This window comes from Lissotriton vulgaris, chromosome 10 (genome assembly GCF_964263255.1).
Source record: "Lissotriton vulgaris chromosome 10, aLisVul1.2, whole genome shotgun sequence".
Classification (NCBI taxonomy): Eukaryota; Metazoa; Chordata; class Amphibia; order Caudata; family Salamandridae; genus Lissotriton; species Lissotriton vulgaris.
Genome location: NC_141698.1, coordinates 333,171,552 through 333,192,841, shown reverse-complemented (window position 1 = coordinate 333,192,841; position 21,290 = coordinate 333,171,552). Strand labels below are relative to the sequence as shown.

Here is a 21,290-nt window from a genome sequence, read left to right as displayed (position 1 = left end):
GCCCCACTACCTCAATTCCCTCCAACCCACTCCCCTGTTCCCCACCCAACTCCAGTCCACCTAAATCCAATCCAGTCCATCCCACCCCACTCAAATCAGCTCCACTCAATTTAATCCACCTCACCCCAATCAAAATCCTCCTCCCCAATCCAAACCACCCCACTGCACTCCAATCCAGTCCGCCCCACACAGTACAATACAGCCAAATTAAATCTACCCCACCCCACACCAATCCAATCCCCAAAAATCCAATCCACCCCACACCAATCCAGTTCGCCCCACCCCATTCCACCGCAGCTCCACAACAATATACTCTCCACCTTACAACACTCTACTCCAGCAAATCCAGCAAACAATACTCTACTACCACCCCCCCCCCCTCTAGGACAGTCCACGCCACTAATGCTGAACAGCAGCCGCACTGATGTACAACATGGCGAAAAGACATTGCCAAAGTCGATAGCTCTTGTATATGCGAGACCTATTGGCTTTGCCAATGCGAGACCTACAGGCTTTGCCAATGCATGTTACAACTGTATTAGCTTCTCGTTCTATTTCTTGTAAAGATTGTTAAGCATTGACAGTTTGATGAATGGTTACTTGATTAAATTATCCTCGAGATGAACTGGATCTTTATTATATGTGCTTTTTCATTTCTTGTGCAAAGGAAAGACGATTAAGAGACCGGAAAACCGAATCTGAAGAGAGTTTACAAAAGAGATTAAAGGCCGCACTCAGTGACATGGAAACCAGTAAGTATTCCGTTCTTCTCTAAAGTAAGCCTGCACAGGCCCCTTCTCATGCATGCTGAAAATATGACACTAGATTTACAAAGAGCAGCTGCTGCTGAACTACTTACATGATACAATGATCTTTTTGATTAAAGTCCATTCCAGTTTAAAGTCTGAAGTGCTTTTAGCAGTTTGGCATGTGTCCTTTATTAGACATGTCTCTTGTGCTCAGTACCATCTGTGCCATGGTCTCAGGAAGGTTCCACTACACTGTTTTTACTGGCATACTCCGCTTTTTCGTGTACAGGAACCTTTGCTGCTATTCAGGAAGGCTTTAAAGACCTGCGCTTTCAGTATTAACCCTCCCATTTCTTTGCTTCTCTTCGGAGCGCAGCGCCTAGATACTTCAGAGTATATGAGCGCTTTTACAAATGTCACTTCATGTATTCATTCATTCTATTGCCACCACTACATCATCCAGCGGGTGAACCAATTGATCTTCAAGAAATGTTTGGGAAAGATTTTAATAGTGTAGTTTGTTTCTCTTGGGAAGTAGCAGTAAATGTATTACACTAGGGTGTAGTGCTGAGGCTGCTTGGCAACAAAAGTGTTAAAAGTCCAGTTTTTTTAGCATCTTTTGATGGCTGATTCATAAAATAAATGTGCAGATGACTGGAATACATTTGAACCCAAATGACCATTTGTCTTTTTCAACTATACTAACTAGTGTCATTAAAAGATACACTGTAATCCCTTCCAGTAAGGTTGTCTCTTTTACAGACTAAAGTCGGGCTCCCTAAACTTACTTCAAGTTGCCCGGATTCACTGAAGGCCTGCCTAATAAATATGCTTTTGACATCACTGTTAACATCGGCTGCTTATCTGAAGAGGATAGAGGGCATTTACTATCCCTATGGTGGTCATCCCTTTAGAGTGGATGGGAGAAACTCTAGCTGTTCCCATTTTCACAGCTCCCCTCTTACCACTCTCCCCCGCTCCCCCAGCCAATCCTTTGATTTGATGCAGAGTAGATTAGGCAGTGGAATAACAATGTGGGATTGGCTGCTCGTCTACATTTGGTTACAGTTTTCTGGTGTTTTATTCAAAATAGAAATAAGATGCAAACATATATAGGGCCAAGGTTTGTGTAGGTTTGATAACTGTGCACATGTCTGGTGACCTTCTCCCAACCCAGAACCTCTTTAATTTGTAGAATAAAAAGTTGATCTTTTGTGAAATGTATAAAACAAGTTATTTTCTCTTCTGCCTTCGTGGAACATGAAAATGTCAACAGTGAAGGTGGAACTGCATATATATATTATAATCGGTCTTCTGAGTGCAGGAACACCAGATATGCCAATGTGCATATACAGGAATTTTGACTTAATAGTCAGATTAAATAGGGTTCCTTATAATATGCTTTTGGGTACATTCTAACTAGACCATATCTTTCTATTTTTCCAATAAAGCTTGCCAGAGCTGTAGTAAAACATGGCAAAAAGCCATGTATTTTCTCATACCCTAAGGAATCTTTTTGCTGGTGGTGGACCCTAGTTGCTAGTGCGCCTCTATCATTTGATCTTTCAGAGATTCACATGCTTGAATCGTTCCTCGTCATCAAGCTGGGAGTACCCTGAGACTCCTAGCTATATGACTGGGAATGATTCAAGTATGTGAATCTGTGAAAAATTCTAACTCTGGAGAACTGTTGGAGATAAGTAACTTATTTCTCATCTGTATTGGCGAAAAGCCAGTTTGTGATCCTTTTTATTTTTACACAAAACTAAAATACAAGGTATCCTACAACGTCTTAGCAACAAAAGTATTTCTTGGATTTAGGAATGGGCGAATAAAATGCACCAGTGGGAAACTAAAAGTGTAAATCAAAGTCCTGAGAAATATGAGGTAGGAGTTCAAATAGACTGTGTTATGACCTTATAGAAGACATTTATAGAATGGTCCTTCAAAGGGCCATTCATTGTAGAGAAAAACACCGATATCTATGTCCAGTTTTACATAACAGTTCTCAACAACAGGCATTTTGGAAATTTGGTTGGTGAAGGTAGGTGGGTTTCGAGATCTATTGTGATGTCAGTAACCAGATGGACCCCTTTTAATAGTCTGTTCATTCCAGAGGAAAAGTTAAGCATTGATTATGAATGAGAAGATTTGTGTTCATATCCTAGCCCACCATGCAGTGCCTGCGTTGGTGGACCCCGATTAGGCATGCATACTGCCTGTGAGCCAGGTTCAGCTGTATTTCCTTGACTCCCTAAGGAGTATCATTCTGAGCTTTTGCTCCAAGTTTGCAGCACTCCAACCACAAGCTTCACAACTCTTCTAGCTTGCAGTATGCAGTTTTACTTATGTCTTCTCCTGCCACAGGCCCTCACAAACTTTCTGGTGTCTTGAGTTGTGGCACAATTCTAGGTTGTGTGATCTATGCCACAGTATGGACCCCAAGGTCATTAAAGGACGGTCATGCCGATGACAACTTTTGGGCACCAAGCTGATCCTGGCCTAGGTACAAGTCTCCTTCCACATTTTTAAAGGAGTAGCATGACAAGCACAAAAGGAAGAGGAGGGGCCATGACGTGTTGGCAAAACATCATTTTCTTCAAAAGGTAAGTCATAAAGAATCTTATTCTGAACCGAAGTTGGAGGAATTCCCTCTATCAATAGGCTGTGCTGTTGGCAATGTTGGCCTGGTCCCTGCGCCCGGACCCTTGGCCGTTCTTCACTTTTTGGGGGTCTTCCCCGATGCTGCTTCAGGCCTATCCGAAGTTCCAGATGGCAGGTGCCAATCTAGCATTTTTTTTAATGTCCTGTTTAAATGTTTATCTGTCTGCCCTGGAGCACCTCCCGGCACAATAGGACCGCTTGGGGCTCTGTACAGATTAATTCCAATGTGTCCTTTTCCTGTGCTGTGTGTCCTCCCTGTTCCTGATATAATGCGTCCGGCACATCTGGGCTAATACCAAGACCTTCTTCAGCAGATCTTCTCCCAATGCCAATGGCACTTTCTATGATGCCAAATGGGTGCTACCAGCTATGGCACCACAAACTGCAGTTTTACTATGCCCTCCTTTGCCACACAGGCAGCAGACCCCATCAAAGGCCACGGAGCCCCTTAAGAGATCCAGGAGTGAGGCTTGGCCTTCGTTGCGGAGGAACTGATCAGTCAGAAACAGGCTGAGGACTTGGGTCAACATTATTGCTATGCAAGGCATGAGATATTTAGGTCAGATTCTGGTCTTATCCAGATACCTGTTACATTGAAACGTGAGGCAGATGACAGTAGAAAGGCAATAGTGAGGCAGCTAATTTACTGCCTCTCCTTTCCAATGGCTAGGTAGGTTTTTTTGCCCCAAGAAATGTGAATGGGTTCGACACATCATCTGAAACGGAGATGAAGTTACCTTTGGGACAACCTCAGTAAAGGTAAGTTTGTTGCACACTGTGCTACATTAAGCCGCAGACATTATTGAACACCCCCTGCCCTCAGTGGAAAAACAAAGCAAATCTGCTACCAAAGGTTTTACAACTTGCTGCACAGTCTTCTCCCTCCTCGAAGTCTGTGTCCATAGTTGCCCTTTGTGAGTCCGTCTTAGACCCAGTGATGGCTGCTTGGGAAAGCTCGACTTCTGCCCTATTGGCAGATATAAGATAGACCTGCGCCAGGAAAATATGGCCTGAACACTACCAGTACTATAGCAAGAGCGATGGGATCATCAGTGGCTCTTAAGACGGCCCGACTGGCGGAGATCACTTGATCTTGGTTTTTTTTTGTGCCTGTTTTGTACACAATGTCTAGCGTTCATTGATGATTTTGGTATTCGATAGGGCACAACATTTTGGAGAAAATGCAGATTCCAGACTGGAGAGATTTAGGGCAGGAAGAGAATCAGTCTTGTCTCCTAGATATCAATATACACAAAGATTATTGCCAGTCTAGAAAGTTTTGAATGTTCTCCAAAGGTTTACATTTTTGTCCGAAGCAAAGGCAGTGGCCGCAATACAAAGCAGTCAGCCGCCAACGCCTCCTCTTCTCCCGCATGAGATTGTGCTGCCCGTGGCAGGATGGATATCTTTCTACAGGCCTAGAAGGCCAGAACATCAGACCAATGTGTCCTTCATATTGTAGGGAAGAGATATGACCCACCCTTCCAAAAGTCGTCTCCTCAGTCCCTCCAGTTGTAAGACCATCTGTGGAACCTGCAGCAGGAGATGCCAATCCTATTTCAGAACAAAAAATAAATGGTTTGGTAACCCAGATGCAAGGGCGCTCTGCAAAGTATTGGGGAAAAGTCCAAATAACTGCGTGATTCAGGTGCTACTAGGGGAGAAGGTGTGGTTACCACACAACACCCACCACGACCCACAAACTTGAATCAAATACAGTACACAGTTCTCCCCGAGCATTCAAATGTGTAATCTTGATAAATGCCCGCTATCTGCGAAAGTAGAAACCATAAATTGACAGTCACAGAAATCCAAAATCCATATAGTGATCCAATATCTCAGATCTTTGTGTTTCCAAAGCCGATTTATTTCTCAGTGCAGCCTTTGTCTTACAGACAAAGGCTGCATTGAGAAATAAATCGGAGAACTGTGTACAGTTTCAGAACAAAGCGGTAGAGTTGGTGCCAGAGCAGGAAGTAGGATAGCAGTGCTACGCACAGTACTTCCTGAACCCCGAGAAGGACTGCAGTCTGTGCGTGATCTTAGACCTGTGTTCTTATATATTTTCCTGCACAAGGAAACTTTCAAGATGCAACCACTTGCTCAGGTTTCTTTGGCACTGGAAGTGGGAGACTGGATGGTGTTACTAGGCTTGTAGGACATATATTTCCACATACCAATCCTGCAGTCGTACAGGAGATACCAGTTTGTTGTCCTCTCTTTTTGGATTAATATTGACACCTCTAACCTTAAAAAATGCGATGCCAGTGGTTGCAGCCTATCTCAGGAGTCTAAGATTGCCCATGTTCTCATACTTGGATGTTTCGCTACTAAAAGCCAGTGCGTTGCAGATGGTATTGCACCATCTGCAGACAACTTAATCATTGCTGTTCAACGTGGGCTTTTCAATCATGTCCAAATCTTGCTTAGAGCCTTTCTCAGTGCCTCCTATTCTTAGGGGCAGTACAGGAAGCATCATTCTGAGCCTTCCCTTCTCCACAGAGAACCTGGGACATTCAGGATATGATTTTGATGCTTCATGAGGAAGCTTGGGATACAGTCCCGACGGTACTTCAGCTGCTAGGTCTGCTGGCTTCCAGCTTCCTGGCCACACACACGCTGACTTTGGTTTCTAGCATGGTGGACATCTGGCAGGCTCCATTGTGATCTCCCAGAACACTGTGGCTGACCGAACGAGGTGGTTAGTAGTAGAGCAGATACCCTAGGGGATACCTTTCTACCTTACACCAACCACAGTGGTTAGCGGCATTCACCTTTGGGTGTGGTGCTGATCTGGAGGAACTGGAGATCGGAGGTATATGTGCAGAACTGCTCCAGAGGAATTGGTTCTGCATATAAACCTCGAACCAAAAGCAATGCGTCCGGCATTCAAAGCCTTCCTTCCTATTGTGGTCAGTCTTTTCTGTCCTTAACAGACAGCACACCTGAGTTATAGTACGTCAAAAAGCAGGGAGGCATGAGCTGTCCTCATCTCTCTTGTGAGCACTCCAGCATGGGATCTGGTTGGTTGCCATCCATCTGGCTGGCTCTCTGAGCAACAGGTGCTTGGCATGTTGTGCAGAATACCTTTGTCCTGTGGTGCATGCCTCAAGGGGATCTTTTGCCCATTTGCAACAATGCCAATTACCTAAGGTTTTGTGCCCACAAGTATCTGTTGTAGTGAGCCTTGGAGGGTGTGTTTTCGGTTGAAGTTAGGTTTTCCACATCACTACACATATACTTCTATACACTTAATTCCGTGGGTTCTGAGAGAGATTTACCAAGACCGAGCCCAAGTGTCTTCTTCGCCCTGGATTTCCCAAGGTGTGGTATGCAGCTCTACTGCACCTTTCCTTGTGACCTCTGCTCGTGACCTCTGCTCCATGTTCCTCCCGGTTGAAGGGAGAGGTTCTGCATTGCAATCTCCAGATTCTTCACGTCATGCCTGGCAATTGAGTGGACACCCTTATGTTACTTTCAGCTGTCACAGAGTTGGTCATTGTGAGCCTTTCTGATTGTTACCCCTCCACCAAGAGAGCATATTCTAGGAGCTGGAAAAGATTTATCTCCTCGAGTACAGAGCGTGATGTGGATCTCTTGAAGGCCCACCTATCAGAGGTCCTTCACTTCGTGCACTCACTTGCCCAGCAGGGTTATGCCATGGGTACTATAAAGGTATACATCACAGGCTTGTTGGCATTTCTCAGCCTCCCTCTTCGGCTCCCTGATTGTGTTTAGGTTTCTGAAGGGACTGACAAACCAGGTCCCTCCCACCCCCATTGGTTATGCACGATGCAGCCTGAATCTTTTGTTGACTTTTTAGATGCGTACTCCTTTTGAGCTTCAACACAGTTACGAGTTGAGATTGTCTCTTAAAATGGTAATTCTACTACCTAATTCTTAAGCGAGAAGTGTTTTCCCTCTGGACAGACTAAAGCAGTCTTCCTTCCCAAGGTGGTAACCCGTTTCTGTGTCAGGCAATCCGTTACCCTTCCAACATTTTACCCTCCGCACCAACACAACCCACCAAAGAGTAAGAGAGGCTACACCGGCTGGACCCCAGAAGGGAGGTCAGTTACTATACCCACCATTGAAGACCATTTCTTTGTGGAGTACATTGCCAGCAAGAAGGGCAAGGCAGTTCGAAAGAACTTAATCCAGTTGAATAATCTTGTGCACTAATATATGCTCTGTATGCTCTTGCAATAAAAAAAAGGAGCTGCTCGATGGCTCATTCCACCAGGACAGAGTCTTTCACTTCGGCATTAGCCGAGGGCCTTTCTGTTGCTAAGATCGTTGAGCAACAACATGGGCTTCCCTTCACAGCATTTCTAAGCATTGCTGTCTGAATTTACATGTGGGAAGGGATAGCTATTTCACATGCTTGGTTCTCCAGGATATCCTTGTTTGAAAATTCCTTCAGACCAACCACCTAAAGAGGTTTTTGCTTTGGAATCTGTTCAACCTGTGAGGAATCTGCAAGTAGACATATCCTTCAGAAGAAAGTTACTTACCTTGGTAACCATCGCAGGTTCAATCACCGGTACCATCCTCCCTTTTCTAATAGATGGTTACAATCTGGCTTGTTCACTCCTTCCTGGTTGTAGGGATCAGGATTGATAAACCTTGGATTCATTGCAGGAATGATATATATATATATATATATATCTACCTCCGTTCTCCTCTCGCAATCGCCTTAGCTCTCGATCGCACTGGAAACAGACACGGACCAAACATGAGATGCTGGTTTTCAAAATTTATTCAGCTGTCGTTGTCGCCATAACGTTTCGGCACAAAGCCTTGATATTATATATATATATATATATATATATATATATATATATATATATATATATATATATATATATATATATATATATATATATATATATATTCACTGAAAAAACCATAGGTTTCACACCAGTTATAGTTAGCTGGAAATTTTACTGATATAAAACCATTGAAATTCCCACGTTATAGTTAGTCGGACTCACTATAACTTGCGCGTGCAATGCACTGCTGATGACATCACATATTACATCACTCATGACATGGTCAGTGACATCACTCATGACATCACTGATGACACCATCCAGTGAATATGTGTCTTTCTGAAAAATAAATATTAGTGAGTTATGTTTAAATATTTAAATATATATATTAGTGTTTCACTTTGTGTATAAGTGGCTACATGTGTTGGTAAGTAGCTACATGCGTATGTATATGGGTTATTAGATATTTTTATTAGTATCAGTATGACTGTCTATATGGTTTAGTGGGGGTATTACTTAGCACATAGATGCATGAGTGACTGACTCTTTGTTTGTATGTGTTTTGAAGACAGCATATGTACAGGACTGTATGGGTGGATGAGTGTCTATATGTGTTTGTTAGTGAGTGAATGACTGTCTCACTAGTGTCTTTATCAGTACCTACATATGTTTTAATCTAGTATATATGAATATTGATGTATAGAAGTGAGTATATGTGAGAGTAAGAGATTGTAAGAGTTCCTGTTTAAATAAGTATGTGTTTCTATAAGTGATTGTTTAAGAGAATAAATATGTGTAATTTTAAATAGAAGTAAGGTGGAAGTGTGTGTATAACTCTATATTCAAATAAATGGATGTTCAATAGTTTATTTGCACGTGTGAATATGTGTGTGAGTAACTTTTGGATGAATGTCGGTGTGTAACAGGATGTATAGGTGTATCACTTCATATGATGAGTGAGTATATGTATGAGTGACTATATAGAACTGTTGGTGAAAGAGTGGATGTGTATATAGATAGTGGAATTACTGAATTGCTTGTTGTAACTGATATAGGTATCTCCATTTTTTTTAAAAATTTCAGTTTCTATTTTTGAATATGTGTCTCAAGGGTTACATTATAGTGAAAGGAGGTCTGTCACTATGTCACAAGGATGGTGTCATGAGTGATGTCACTGACCATGTCATGAGTGATGTAATATGTGATGTCATCAGCAGTGCATTGCACGCGCAAGTTATAGTGAGTCCGACTAACTATAACGTGGGAATTTCAATGGTTTTATATCAGTAAAATTTCCAGCTAACTATAACTGGTGTGAAACCTATGGTTTTTTCAGTGAATTTAATAGGTTTTTTAAATGCTAATTCCTAACTATAACTGGTGTGAAACCTATGGTTTTTTCAGTGAATTTCAAAGGTTTTTTTAATGCTAATTCCTAACTATTAGTTTCACTTTATAAATAAGACTGTTAGCACTCTAGTTGTTCTTTTTAACACTCTGGTACATTTTCTCATTGGGCTACAGTTGGGCTACATCTAGTTGAATTTTGGGCTACATTTTCAATTTTTGATCTCTGGTGGCCATCTTTGGGCTACATTGGGCTACTTTGGGCTACATTTGGGCTACATTTTGGCTCTAACATATATTAAGCCCAATGTAGCACAATACATATTTTTCTAAAGTTAATGTTTTTTACAAACCACTTCAGAATAGAGCTACCTGTCCCTACAATTTTCCCAATTTTTTTTTTAAAAATTATTTTGGGGAGCGCTCCCGGAGCGCGCCCCAGGGAGCGCCCCGAAAAGCGTATTTTTACAAAGCGCCCCGGGGCGCGCTCCGGGGAGCGTCCCGTGAGCGCCAATATCGCAAACGAAAACATAATCGTGACGTATCGCGTAGCCGCGACCGCGTGATACGCACGGCGTAAGCGCACCCGGAAGTACTCGAGCGAATACGATCGCACAACGTAAACTTCCGACGCGCTTACGCTGCGCGACCCGGGGCGCGCCCCCGGGCGCGCCCCGGGCGCGTAGCGTAAGCGCGTCGGGTCATGTGAGCAGAAAATAACACTTTTCATTGGTTCATAACAGTTTTGGTTTCATAATGATGAAGCCCCTGGTCTTGTGACCTGAAAATAACACTTCTCATTGGTTCAGGACAGTTTTTTTTTCTAAATGATGAAAGACCCCACCTTTTTTCCTTATTCTGACTTTGTCCTTTGACTGAGGAAGACCTGTTTGTTGCTCTGTCTACTTTTTTGCTCTTTGAGTAATATTTTGTACTATAAAATGGCTTCATTAGTAGCATCAGCTGGTGCATCTGCCCCACCACCACCACCACAACCACCAAGAGGACCAGCTCCAAATTATATTGGTGGTCAAGAACAGGAGGAGGAAGAGGAAGAGGAAGAGGAGGAGGGGAGAAGAAGATGGCTGCCTGAAGAAAACACACCTTATAAACCCAAACCACACTTCATTTGGCAGTTTTTTTCAATTCCAGAGGGGAAAAAAAAGGTGAATGCGCCCAAAGTCACTTGCCTCATCTGCAATGATGAACTTTCACGGGGCAACCCAAATAAGAAATATTCTTTTGGTAACTATACCATGATTCGGCACATGACAAGAAAGCATCCAAACAACTACTCTCGTGCAGAGTTCCGGGAAATGGCCAGTAACCTCCCCCAGTCATCAAGGACCCCCTCCCAAAGAAACCAACCCACTTCCTCGCAACCAGAAACATCTGAGGTGATGCCTTGCATTCAGCCGAGATTTGCTGATTTTAAAATTACTTGCACTGCTTGTGGCAAACTTATCTCCTATGGGGAAAAAAGTGTGAAACTCATCGTCCTTGCAGGTGATAATCACAAGTGCCCCAAAAAGAAGTAATTTTTTGGGTTTTTTGTTTTTTTGCTCCAGTTGAGCCAGTTTCAATTCCCTTTTTTTGTTTCTCCCCCAAAAAAATACAAAAAAATATATAAAACTGTTTTGAAAAGCCAAAAAAAGTACAAAAAGTTCAAAAAACACAAAAAAAATATAAAACAACAAAAAGAAGAAAAAAAAAAGTTCTTTTTAGAACTACCTCCAATTTCTAAATCAAAACTTCATTTTTTAAACACTCTGTCACCTTTTTTCATCATAGTGCGCTCCCAGGGCCGCTCCCCGGTGCGCGCACCGTGCGCTTCCCCCGCGCAAAACGAAAAAAAAAAAAATAATTTAAATGCCCCGCGGGGCCCTTTTATAGCCCCCACATCAAACCTAGGGGGTCAAAGGGGTCTATCCCTGACGCCTTATGGTCAGTTCCCACTTTGTTTTAGCCACCTCTTATGTCTCGATTTTACCGAGACACAAGATGGCGGCTGCTCTGGACTGTTTCGAATGTTTACAGACACCCGAGAGCCAATCAGCTTTCCGTGCGCACCTCGCGTCACGCGCCCGGAGCGCTCCCCGGTGCGCGCACCGGTGCGCTGCTATAGATATATATATTTTTTTGAACCTAAATTACTCAAAATCCACTGGAGCACATATCTTGAGACATAGCAAAGGCACATCGGGCTACCAGTCCCTACAATTTTGCCAAGTTTGGTGTAAATCCATTCAGCCGTTCGGGCTAAAAGTGAAATCGACCGCCCTATGGAAATTAACATGGGGAAAACGCGTTTTGGGACCCCCCTTTTATCTCGGCCCCCGCTTGACGAATCCCCCCCAAACTTTCAAGGAAGGACCGGAGCTCGACGAGGCCATTTTCAGGAAATTTTCAGGCAGATTCGTCAACCGGTGCCAAAGTTATTCCAAATAGAATTTTGAGATTTAACATTGAAAAAAATCCTAACTATAACTACCTACTGGCGACCGCCAGTAGGTAATATATATATATATATATATATATATATATATATATATATATATATATATATATATATATATATATATATATATATATATATATATATATATATATATATATATATAATTACCTACTGGCGATAGCCAGTAGGTATATATAGTTAGGATTTTTTCTCTATGGAACTTTTGAAAATTCTATGCCTAATAACTTTGGCGTTTGTGGACGGAATCGGCTGAAATTTTCAGGAAAATGGCACATTTTGTTTCTGAGCAGCCCCTGAAAATTTGGTGGGGTTTCGTCAAGGAGGGGCTGAGAAAAAAGGGGGGTCCCAAAACGCGTTTTTTGCATTGAGTTTTCCATAGGGCGGTTGGACTCACTTTGAGCTCGAACGGCTGAATGGATTTGCACGAAACTTGGCAAAATTGTAGGGACTGTTAGCCCGATGTGCCTTTGCTAGGTCTCAATATATGTGCTTCAGTGGATTTTGAGAAATTAACGTTTAAAACAAGATATATATCTGTAACAGCGCTCCGGGCAGCGCTCCGGTTCGCGAACTTTTCGCGTATCGGAACTTTGCGAAGCGAAGCTGATTGGCTCTCCGGTGTCTGTCAACATTCTAAACAGTCCGGAGCGGCCGCCATCTTGTCTCTCGGTAGGATCGAGAGACAAGAGGAGGCCAAAACAAAGGGGGAAATGAAGGAAAGGGGGCAAGGTAGACCCCTTCTGACCCCCTAGGATTGATGAGGGGGATATTATAGAGCCACGCCGGGCCCAAAAAAAAAAAAAAAAATCCGATTTTTTCGCCGTAGAGACGCGTCTTGGTTCGCTAACCGGGCAGCTAACCGGGAAGCTAACCGTCAGTGTAACCCAAAAAAAAAAAAAAAAAATTCCGATTTTTTTCGCCTTAGAGACGCGTCTTGGTTCGCGAACCGGGCAGCTAACCGGGAAGCTAACCGGCAGTGTAACGGGAGTCTGAGGAGTAGCTGATTGGCTGTCAATATTGTAAACAGTCCGGAGCGGCCGCCATCTTGTCTCTCGGTAGGATCGAGAGACAAGAGGAGGCCAAAACAAAGGGGGAAATGAAGGAAAGAGGGCAAGGTAGACCCCTTCTGACCCCCTAGGATTGATGAGGGGGATATTATAAAGCCACGTGGGGCCAAAAAAAAAACAAACAAAAAAATCCGATTTTTTCGCCGTAGAGACGCGTCTTGGTACGCGAACTGGGCAGCTAACCGGGCAGCTACCGGGAAGCTAATCGGCAGTGTAACGAGAGTCTGAGGAGAAGCTGATTGGCTGTTATCATTGTAAACAGTCTGGAGCGGCCGCCATCTTGTCTCTCTGTGGGATCGAGAGACAAGAGGTGGAAAAAAAAAGGTGTAAATGAATGAAAGGGGTAAGGCAGACCCCTCCTGAACCCCTAGGATTGATGAGGGTGGTATTAAAGTTCCCTGGGGGGTGAAAAAAAAAAATTTGCGATTTTTCGCGGTAAAGGTGCTTCCTGGTACGTTAACCGGGCAGCTAACCGGCAGCGTAACGGGAGTCCGACATATTGTGTTTTTTGAACGTTTGTGATATGTGCACGTGTGGATTTTGTCTAATTAAGGTTAAAAAAATATATATATATCTTTAAGCGTGTTCTGGCGCGCTTACGTTTTGGGTTTGGTTTGCGCTGCAGAGACGATACGTCACGGTTATGCGATGCATCATGAGGCGTCTCACGGGCTACGTGATACGTCACTTAATAAAGAATATATTTTACAGCTATAGATATTAGCTTTTAAAAAACCAATGAAATTCACAGAAAAAACCATAGGTTATAGACCATATATAGTTAGGAATTTGCATTTACAAAACCTTGAAAATTCACTGAAAAAACCATAGGTTATAGACCATATATAGTTAGGGATTAGCATTTAAAAAACCTTATTTTATTTGCACAAAACCATTGAAATTCCATATATAGTTAGTTGCACTAACTATATATCGCGGACCCGCAATCCACTGCTAATGATGTCACATATTACATCATTCATGACATGGTCAGTGACATCTCAAATGACATCACTGATGACAACACCCAGTGACTGTATGTTTCTGTAAAGTTAAAATATGTCTTACATATTGAAGAATGAGTGGATGTATAAGTGTCTGGATGAAGGATTTAGTAGGTGCATGACTGACTGTATGAGAGAATGATTAAATGTGTCTCACTGAGTGCATGGGTTAGTGATTAAAGTGTCTTAATTTGGCAATCAATATTTATGTTCTTCTGTAAACTGCTGCATGTTTAAATCAGTAGCTATATCAGTAACTATATGGGTTATTGAATGGTTGCCCAAGTATTTGTATGGGAGACTGAGTGTGTGTGTGGGTGGCTGGGAGGTGTATAACTCTGTGCATAGATGTGTGAGCGGTTGATTCCCTAGGTGTATGGGTTCAAAAGTGCATGTAGAAACAGCTGTATGGACAGTTGACTGTGTGCATGAGTATATTGGTGAGTGAATGGATATCTCAGTTCTACATGTCAAAGTAAGTACATATGTAAAACACACTCCATGTGAGAGTTGACATATATAAATAACTGAACATAAGAGTCAGTGAATGTGAGAGTGGCTGTATGAATCATTGTGAACTTGTATCAAGGATTGTATAAGAGAGTAAATATGTGTTAGTATATGTTTGAATAAGTAAGGTGTGTATAACTGTATAGTTAAGGAAATGGAGATGTGATTGATTCTTTGCATGACTGAATAGGTGTGTGAGTAACTCCATGGATGTGTGACAGTCTGTGAGTGCCTGTTTACACTGAGTGTATCAAAGGTTATATTAGAGTCTGAAGATGTATTATCACATAAATGATATCATCAGTGATGTAATCAGTAATGTCAAATGAGATGTCAGTGATGTCATCAGTGATGTCATTTGAGATGTCATCAGTGATGTCATCAGTGATGTCATTTGAGATGTCATCAGTGATGTCACTGACCATGTCATGAATGATGTAATATGTGACATCATTAGCAGTGGATTGCGGGTCCGCGAAATTACTATGTATGCTAATCCCTAACTATGTATGGTCTATAACCTATGGTTTTTTCAGTGAATTTTCAAGGTTTTGGAAATGCAAATTCCTAACTATATATGGTCTATAACCTATGGTTTTTTTTCTGTGAATATATAGGTATGTATGTATGGTATGTATGTATGTATGTATGTGTATGTGTATGTATGTGTGTATGTATATGTGTGTATGTATGTATGTATGTATGTATGTGTATGTGTATGTATGTGTGTATGTATATGTGTATATGTATATGTGTATATGTATGTGTGTATATGTATGTGTGTATATGTATGTGTGTATATGTATGTGTGTATATGTATGTGTGTATATATATGTGTGTATATATGTGTGTATATATATATATATGTGTGTATATATGTGTGTATATATATATATGTGTGTATATATTTATATATGTGTGTATATATTTATATATATGTGTATATATTTATATATATGTGTATATATTTATATATATGTGTATATATTTATATATATGTGTATATATTTATATATATGTGTATATATTTATGTATATGTGTATATATTTATGTATATGTGTATATATTTGTGTATATATTTATATATATATGTATATATATATATTTATTTATATAAATAAATATGATGGTCTGGCAAGCCATTAGCGTTTGTCACTCTTGGGTTGTATGCATGTGGTATATTTATAGCGCAAGCCTAGCCAATAGGCAGCAGAGTGCTTTACAGTGTCAAAGGGAAAGATATGTCAACACATGATTAGAGAGGTGACTGGGATTTGGGAGCAGCAGTTGTTACTGCACTGCAATGCAGTGTTCTTCAATGGGGTACAAATTCAGTTGTTTCCCAAACTGGGGCAGGGTTTAGGCAATCCTTATTGGATACTGGACTGTTCCTCCTGATTCGCAGTGCATAACTGGAGAAAGCCTGTTGACTTGTATGGTATTCTAGTGGCATAGTGCTACCTCCTGGAGCTTAGACCTCCGTCACTTCACAGTTGATCGATGGAGTATTTACAGTGATATAGCAATGGCATCAGGGGGTGGCCTCGCAAACTCTTGGGTTGACTCAATGTAGTAATTCACTGGTACCACTATCAAGAGATGGTAAGTATATGCTTACATGGCTTACGTAATTCTCACCCACCTCACCAGTCTGTGCATCCTTAAAATAGAGCGGTTTTGTGCGCCCACAGAGCAAAGTCCATCTACCTAGCAGCTTTCGGTCTGCCCCTGCAAATCTGCCTGCATGAGCCCACATTACCACCACATGATCTCCTGTGCTGTCAGCTGATTGGCTGCTTTCAAGATAGATTGCAGACCTGTTGATGGTATATTGCACAACAGATTGTAGGAATGCTTGTCACAGCTTTATATAACTGAAATCATGACAAAAACGTATGGCAAACTACTTACAAACTGTGCGATAAATACCATGATATCCTCTAACTATGCATGGCCAATGTTTCTAATGTAAGTATTCCATGGAGGCTTTAGCATACTACCCGTTCGCAGTGTTGCTTCAATACATTGTCTGTGCTAATACACCTTATATGAATATCAGTACTGTACTATTACTAATGGAAAGGCGAAACTAAACCCAGAATTAAGGTATACCAACTCTTCTATTCTCATGAGCTGCATTTACTAAGCAAGCCAGCAACATATCAGTCAGTTGAAAGTTGAAGAATATAATGTGTACAGTAAGGTAATAAGTTAGTTGACTAATATTTACCCACTAGACATACAGCACGTTCAACAAGGAAAAAAAGCGGCTTCATTATGTTTATTGGAAACTTAATACCAGAACTGTGCTGGAGAGCTAAGAGCCTGCATTAAATTCCATTTGCTATACTCAGTGGTGAGGAATACTGCATCACAAACAATATACCCCATGGGATTCAAGAGTATGATTATGCTGCCAAAGGAAAAATATATCTATTTGTAGCAACAGTTTTGCAGCATGAGACTATTCCAGGTCCATATGACATCCTCATCTCTTCTGCTTATCCCACACCCCTATCCCCTCACCTACCCTGTACTCCCTCCCGATCCCCCACCCTATCCTTCCTCACGATCCCCCACCCTATCCTGGCTCACGATCCCACACCCAAGCCTCCCTCTGGATTCAGATGGAAACCCCAAGTCAGTAAATGTATTGTCAAATGTAAAACCAACTTGCCTAGATTAAATAAATGGATTTGCCCTGCTTAAACAAAGTATTTGCTCCTCAAACATAATTATATGTGTAAATGGCTTTAAGGATGATTCCCTCTAAACTTGTTTTCAGTTTTTTTATTAATTGGAACCGCAACCAATAAATAATCGTTTTTTAAATGTTTGGCTTAGTTTAATTTTAAGGTAAGTGTAGAGCAATCTGAAATTGTAGTGAAAAGGAAGGAATCCCAAATGTGTTGTGGAGCTGTATGCTTGCCTGAATTCAGAGGTACAGTGACCAACCATTGCAGAATTTAAACTAGAAGTGGAGCAATTGCGGGAGGCACCTTGACCAGCATTTCGCTGTGCAATTTAATTTCAGTTACAGTATTTAGTATTCCTAGTAGTATTTACTCTTCATCAATTAAATTGGTGAAGGTGTTTCATGAGGTTGTTGGCAACTGCAGCTTGTAAAGATCCCTTTTATAGAGCATTCTTCATGACCGTTGCATGTTTGGGAACAAATAGTACGTTATCAACTAGGACAGAAATAAACAATTTACAACGTTAGGGACCATAACACCTACTGCTGTAACCATTCCCTAGAGGTTGTATTAGGGTGGTGAAAATGAGGTCTTCATTACTGAATATTATGTATGAAGAACAAATTCACTCTTCAACCTAGGGTTAGTGTCAGAATGTCCTATTTTACAGTTATTCCGAAAATATGCAAAGTTGTCACTGAGAAATAGTTTGAAACCTTCAATTTGTCAAGCAGTGACTAGAGCATATGTATGCACACTATATTATGCATTGTCATGATAGTCCTCTGCACCTCACCTTTCTACATTGTACATAAGAGTTACAAGTTCCAAGGATAAAGCACTGAAGTAGTTATTAAAAGACACGTTCTAGGACTAGAAGCAGTGGGACTTGTTATGGTGGTGGTTGGTAAGCAACTTGTGTGCTTAGAGCAGCACACATATAGCACCAGAATGTTGACTTAAGTATCTGGTATTAAAACAGAATGCAAATGTTATCCTGGAAGTCACTTTGCATCATGTCCACGATAGTTGCTGCCTTAGGCTTCCTGGATGCCAAACCTGAGTGTGATCTTATGAAAGTTGTTGTTCATCTATCCATAGATCAGTGATTTTGTTCAGTTATTCAAAATGAAGTTCTATAAACCCAATTCTTAATCATCATGTATCTGTCTTCGATCATACAATTTATTATTCAGTCAATATTATGCTTTGGAGAAACAGTCTGATTCTCTTGCATTGTTTGACAACAGCCAAGAACATTTAGCAGTTTTTTCATCTCCTTTGCATACCTCTTCTCTTGAAATTTAGTTTTGCTACAGGTACTTCCTTGTTTGTTCAGGAAACAACTGTCTTACTGGGAATTGTATTGGGCCACCTGCTATCAAGGGGGTATATTGCATCTCATCTGAGCACGGACCACTTTGTCAGTTTCTCCCAGAATGCCCTACAAATTGCTTATGCAGTGTTATTGGACTTTGCTGCCTTCTACTGCCTATTTGCATTTCTCCTAAAATACTTTAGTTTCAGTATTTGTATGGAGCAAGAAACCTCAATTTTGCCCCCAACATGACCATTTTTCTTGTGAGGTGAAACTTGAGACCTCTTTCACAGAACAACAGTAGCTTCTCTAGCAATACCTTTCCTTTGGCAATATACTCTCTATTGATTCCTGTTTACCTGTTGTGAACGACATCAAACTGCAATCAGAGTATATTTGCAATTCTGATTTCTTCATGTGGCACCCACTTCACACATTCTCTTCCTTTTCCAGACCCATAGAAATTCCAACCCATGTGTACAAATCTGATTTGGTTAAAAAAAACATCATGGGGCTGTTTTCTTCTCCACTTGGTAGAGAATATGAGTAGCTGCATAATACTGCGAAGCATCGAACAAAGCTATTGATGGTCTTGTTAACCCCCAACTTACTAGTTAAACATATTTTCTTTTGAATGTGAATTCTTTCACCAAATAAACTTTCTCATGCATCTACATTTGCTTTATTTTCTTTTAATATTTATTGCAAATATTGTTCTTCCGATGAAGTAATGTATTAATAGCCGTCATTTTGTGACTCAATCATAACCTTTTTTTGTTAAACCAGTGTAGCAAACTTCTGTGGTGAACGAGCAGTTACATTCTCTTTCTGTTCTTTTAGTAGGGTTTGAGTTGTTACCTTACTGTTTAGGAGGATTAGCTTTTATGGTTTCTTTTGGAATGTTTTTGATGACTAGCAAGTGGATTGCAGCACCACCAGTTATCCCAATTATGCTTTTTATTGAATTCTTTAAGTTCACTCAGGGTTTGTGTAGTTTTTGTAAGTGAATTAGCTTGTGGGTTAGGTGATCTAGCTAAAAGCCCATTGTTGTGATAGAACACTTTCAACAGACCTAGAGTTATTTGGCACATGTATTTTATTTACTATGAGAAAAGAGACCCCAATCATACTTTGAATTGTGAAGACAAATGTGATACCATGATGTGTGTCTGATGTGTTGATCTTAAGTCATTTAAGATATAACTGAATTGTAAATTACATGATGCCTATAAGGTCATGCGACCAAAGCAAATGGCACAATTTTAGACTTTTAACTATGAAAGCACTTTGTTTCACATGTGAAACAGCGCTGTCCAAATGATAACGCATTAATTAATGGTTTATGTCAGCTATGTGATCTCTGAGTAGAAATATTTGCTGCATAGTGTTCAGTAATACCACTAGGAGCAGAATGAGTATGCAATATCAGAAATTTCCTGGTGATTCATATGGATGTTTGAGTTCTGAAGTATTTTGTTTACTTAAGTTTTCCCGGATCCTTAATTGGTGCTGAGGAGAACATAAACATCTAGCTCAACAGAAGATACTAATGCTGTTTTCTACCATTTTATTAACATGTGTAGCCAAGTTGTTTCTATCCTTTGTATGTCATTAGGTGAAAAGCCCTGCTAGAATCCATTATTAGACTTCCCTCAAGCAGCCGAACTCTGTCACATTTGCATTTAGTTGTAACTTTTCTTCTTATGTTTCGTAGGTAAAGAACCTGGCCTTTTTGACCAAATTATCATCAACGATAACTTGGACGAAGCTTATTCCAGTCTCAAGAGTGCTCTTATTGAGGTAGGCCTTTCCAAACGAATATACAGTTTGTCAGTTTTAACTGTAGGGTACCCCTAATGCATCCCTTCTAGATTTTCATGAAATTCAACAAAAATATGCTATTTCTTCTTATTATGCCACTCAATATCAGTACCTTGATCTATTTGTTGTTGTTTGGTGCACCTGTGTTTTTGGTTTACCTTAAGACTCCTCTTCAATTTCTGTCTTCTACTCCTTTTTCACAAATGAAAGCATTGTGCATATATGTTTTTTGAATTGTTCCTTTATAGAAAGAGCAAAATCTACTGTAGAACTACAGTGGGAAGCGGACTTACACCAAGAATTTTCTTTTCACACCTGGAAATCTGTGTGGGCTAAGATACACACTACTTCTCGCTCAGCAAGCACAGCTCAAACATTATTACATATTTTATAATAGATTGTACTTCACTCCTAAGTGTCTCCATAAATTCAAGCTTTCCAACGATACCAAGTGATGGTCATGTCCTTACAATAAGAGACCTGCATAGGTTTTTTTTAATGTCCCTTGGTTAAAAAAAAGTTTGGTTACCCATATGGGATAAGGTGAATAAAGTTTTGTTAAAGGATATACCTTTCAATATTTTGTATTTTTTTAGGAAGCTCCTCTCCGTTATGGCAATCCCAAGGGATGGTTGGGAAGTTTATTGATTTGCTAATTGCGTTACAAATAATCACATCAAATTAAAAAGATACCACTAAAAATACTTTTATTGTTGGTGGTATTTTCTCTGTCATCACAGACTGGATCGATCTAATAAATGACTTCTACCTTAAATGATTAAGAAAGATTTGTTAATGTTGCTTCTCGCATTCTATGTATCCAGACAAGTTACTCGTTCCACATCTAATATTACTAATTGTG

At 40.7% G+C, this 21,290-nt stretch overlaps 1 protein-coding gene across 5 annotated transcripts in view; it reads left to right on the top strand.

Annotated features, from left to right (window-relative positions):
* Window positions 1–21,290, top strand: part of GUK1 (guanylate kinase 1) — a 199,188-nt gene that overhangs the window by 141,611 nt on the left and 36,287 nt on the right. For 4 of the 5 annotated variants that reach the window (XM_086941108.1, XM_086941111.1, XM_086941109.1 and 1 more), the window contains exons 6-7: window positions 668–752; window positions 20,322–20,407. In XM_086941108.1, the coding sequence (XP_086797234.1) occupies window positions 668–752; window positions 20,322–20,407 (171 nt within the window). Of the gene's footprint in view, window positions 1–667; window positions 753–20,321; window positions 20,408–20,676; window positions 20,844–21,290 lie in introns of those variants that run through there. The other variant, XM_086941110.1, reaches the window with a different exon arrangement.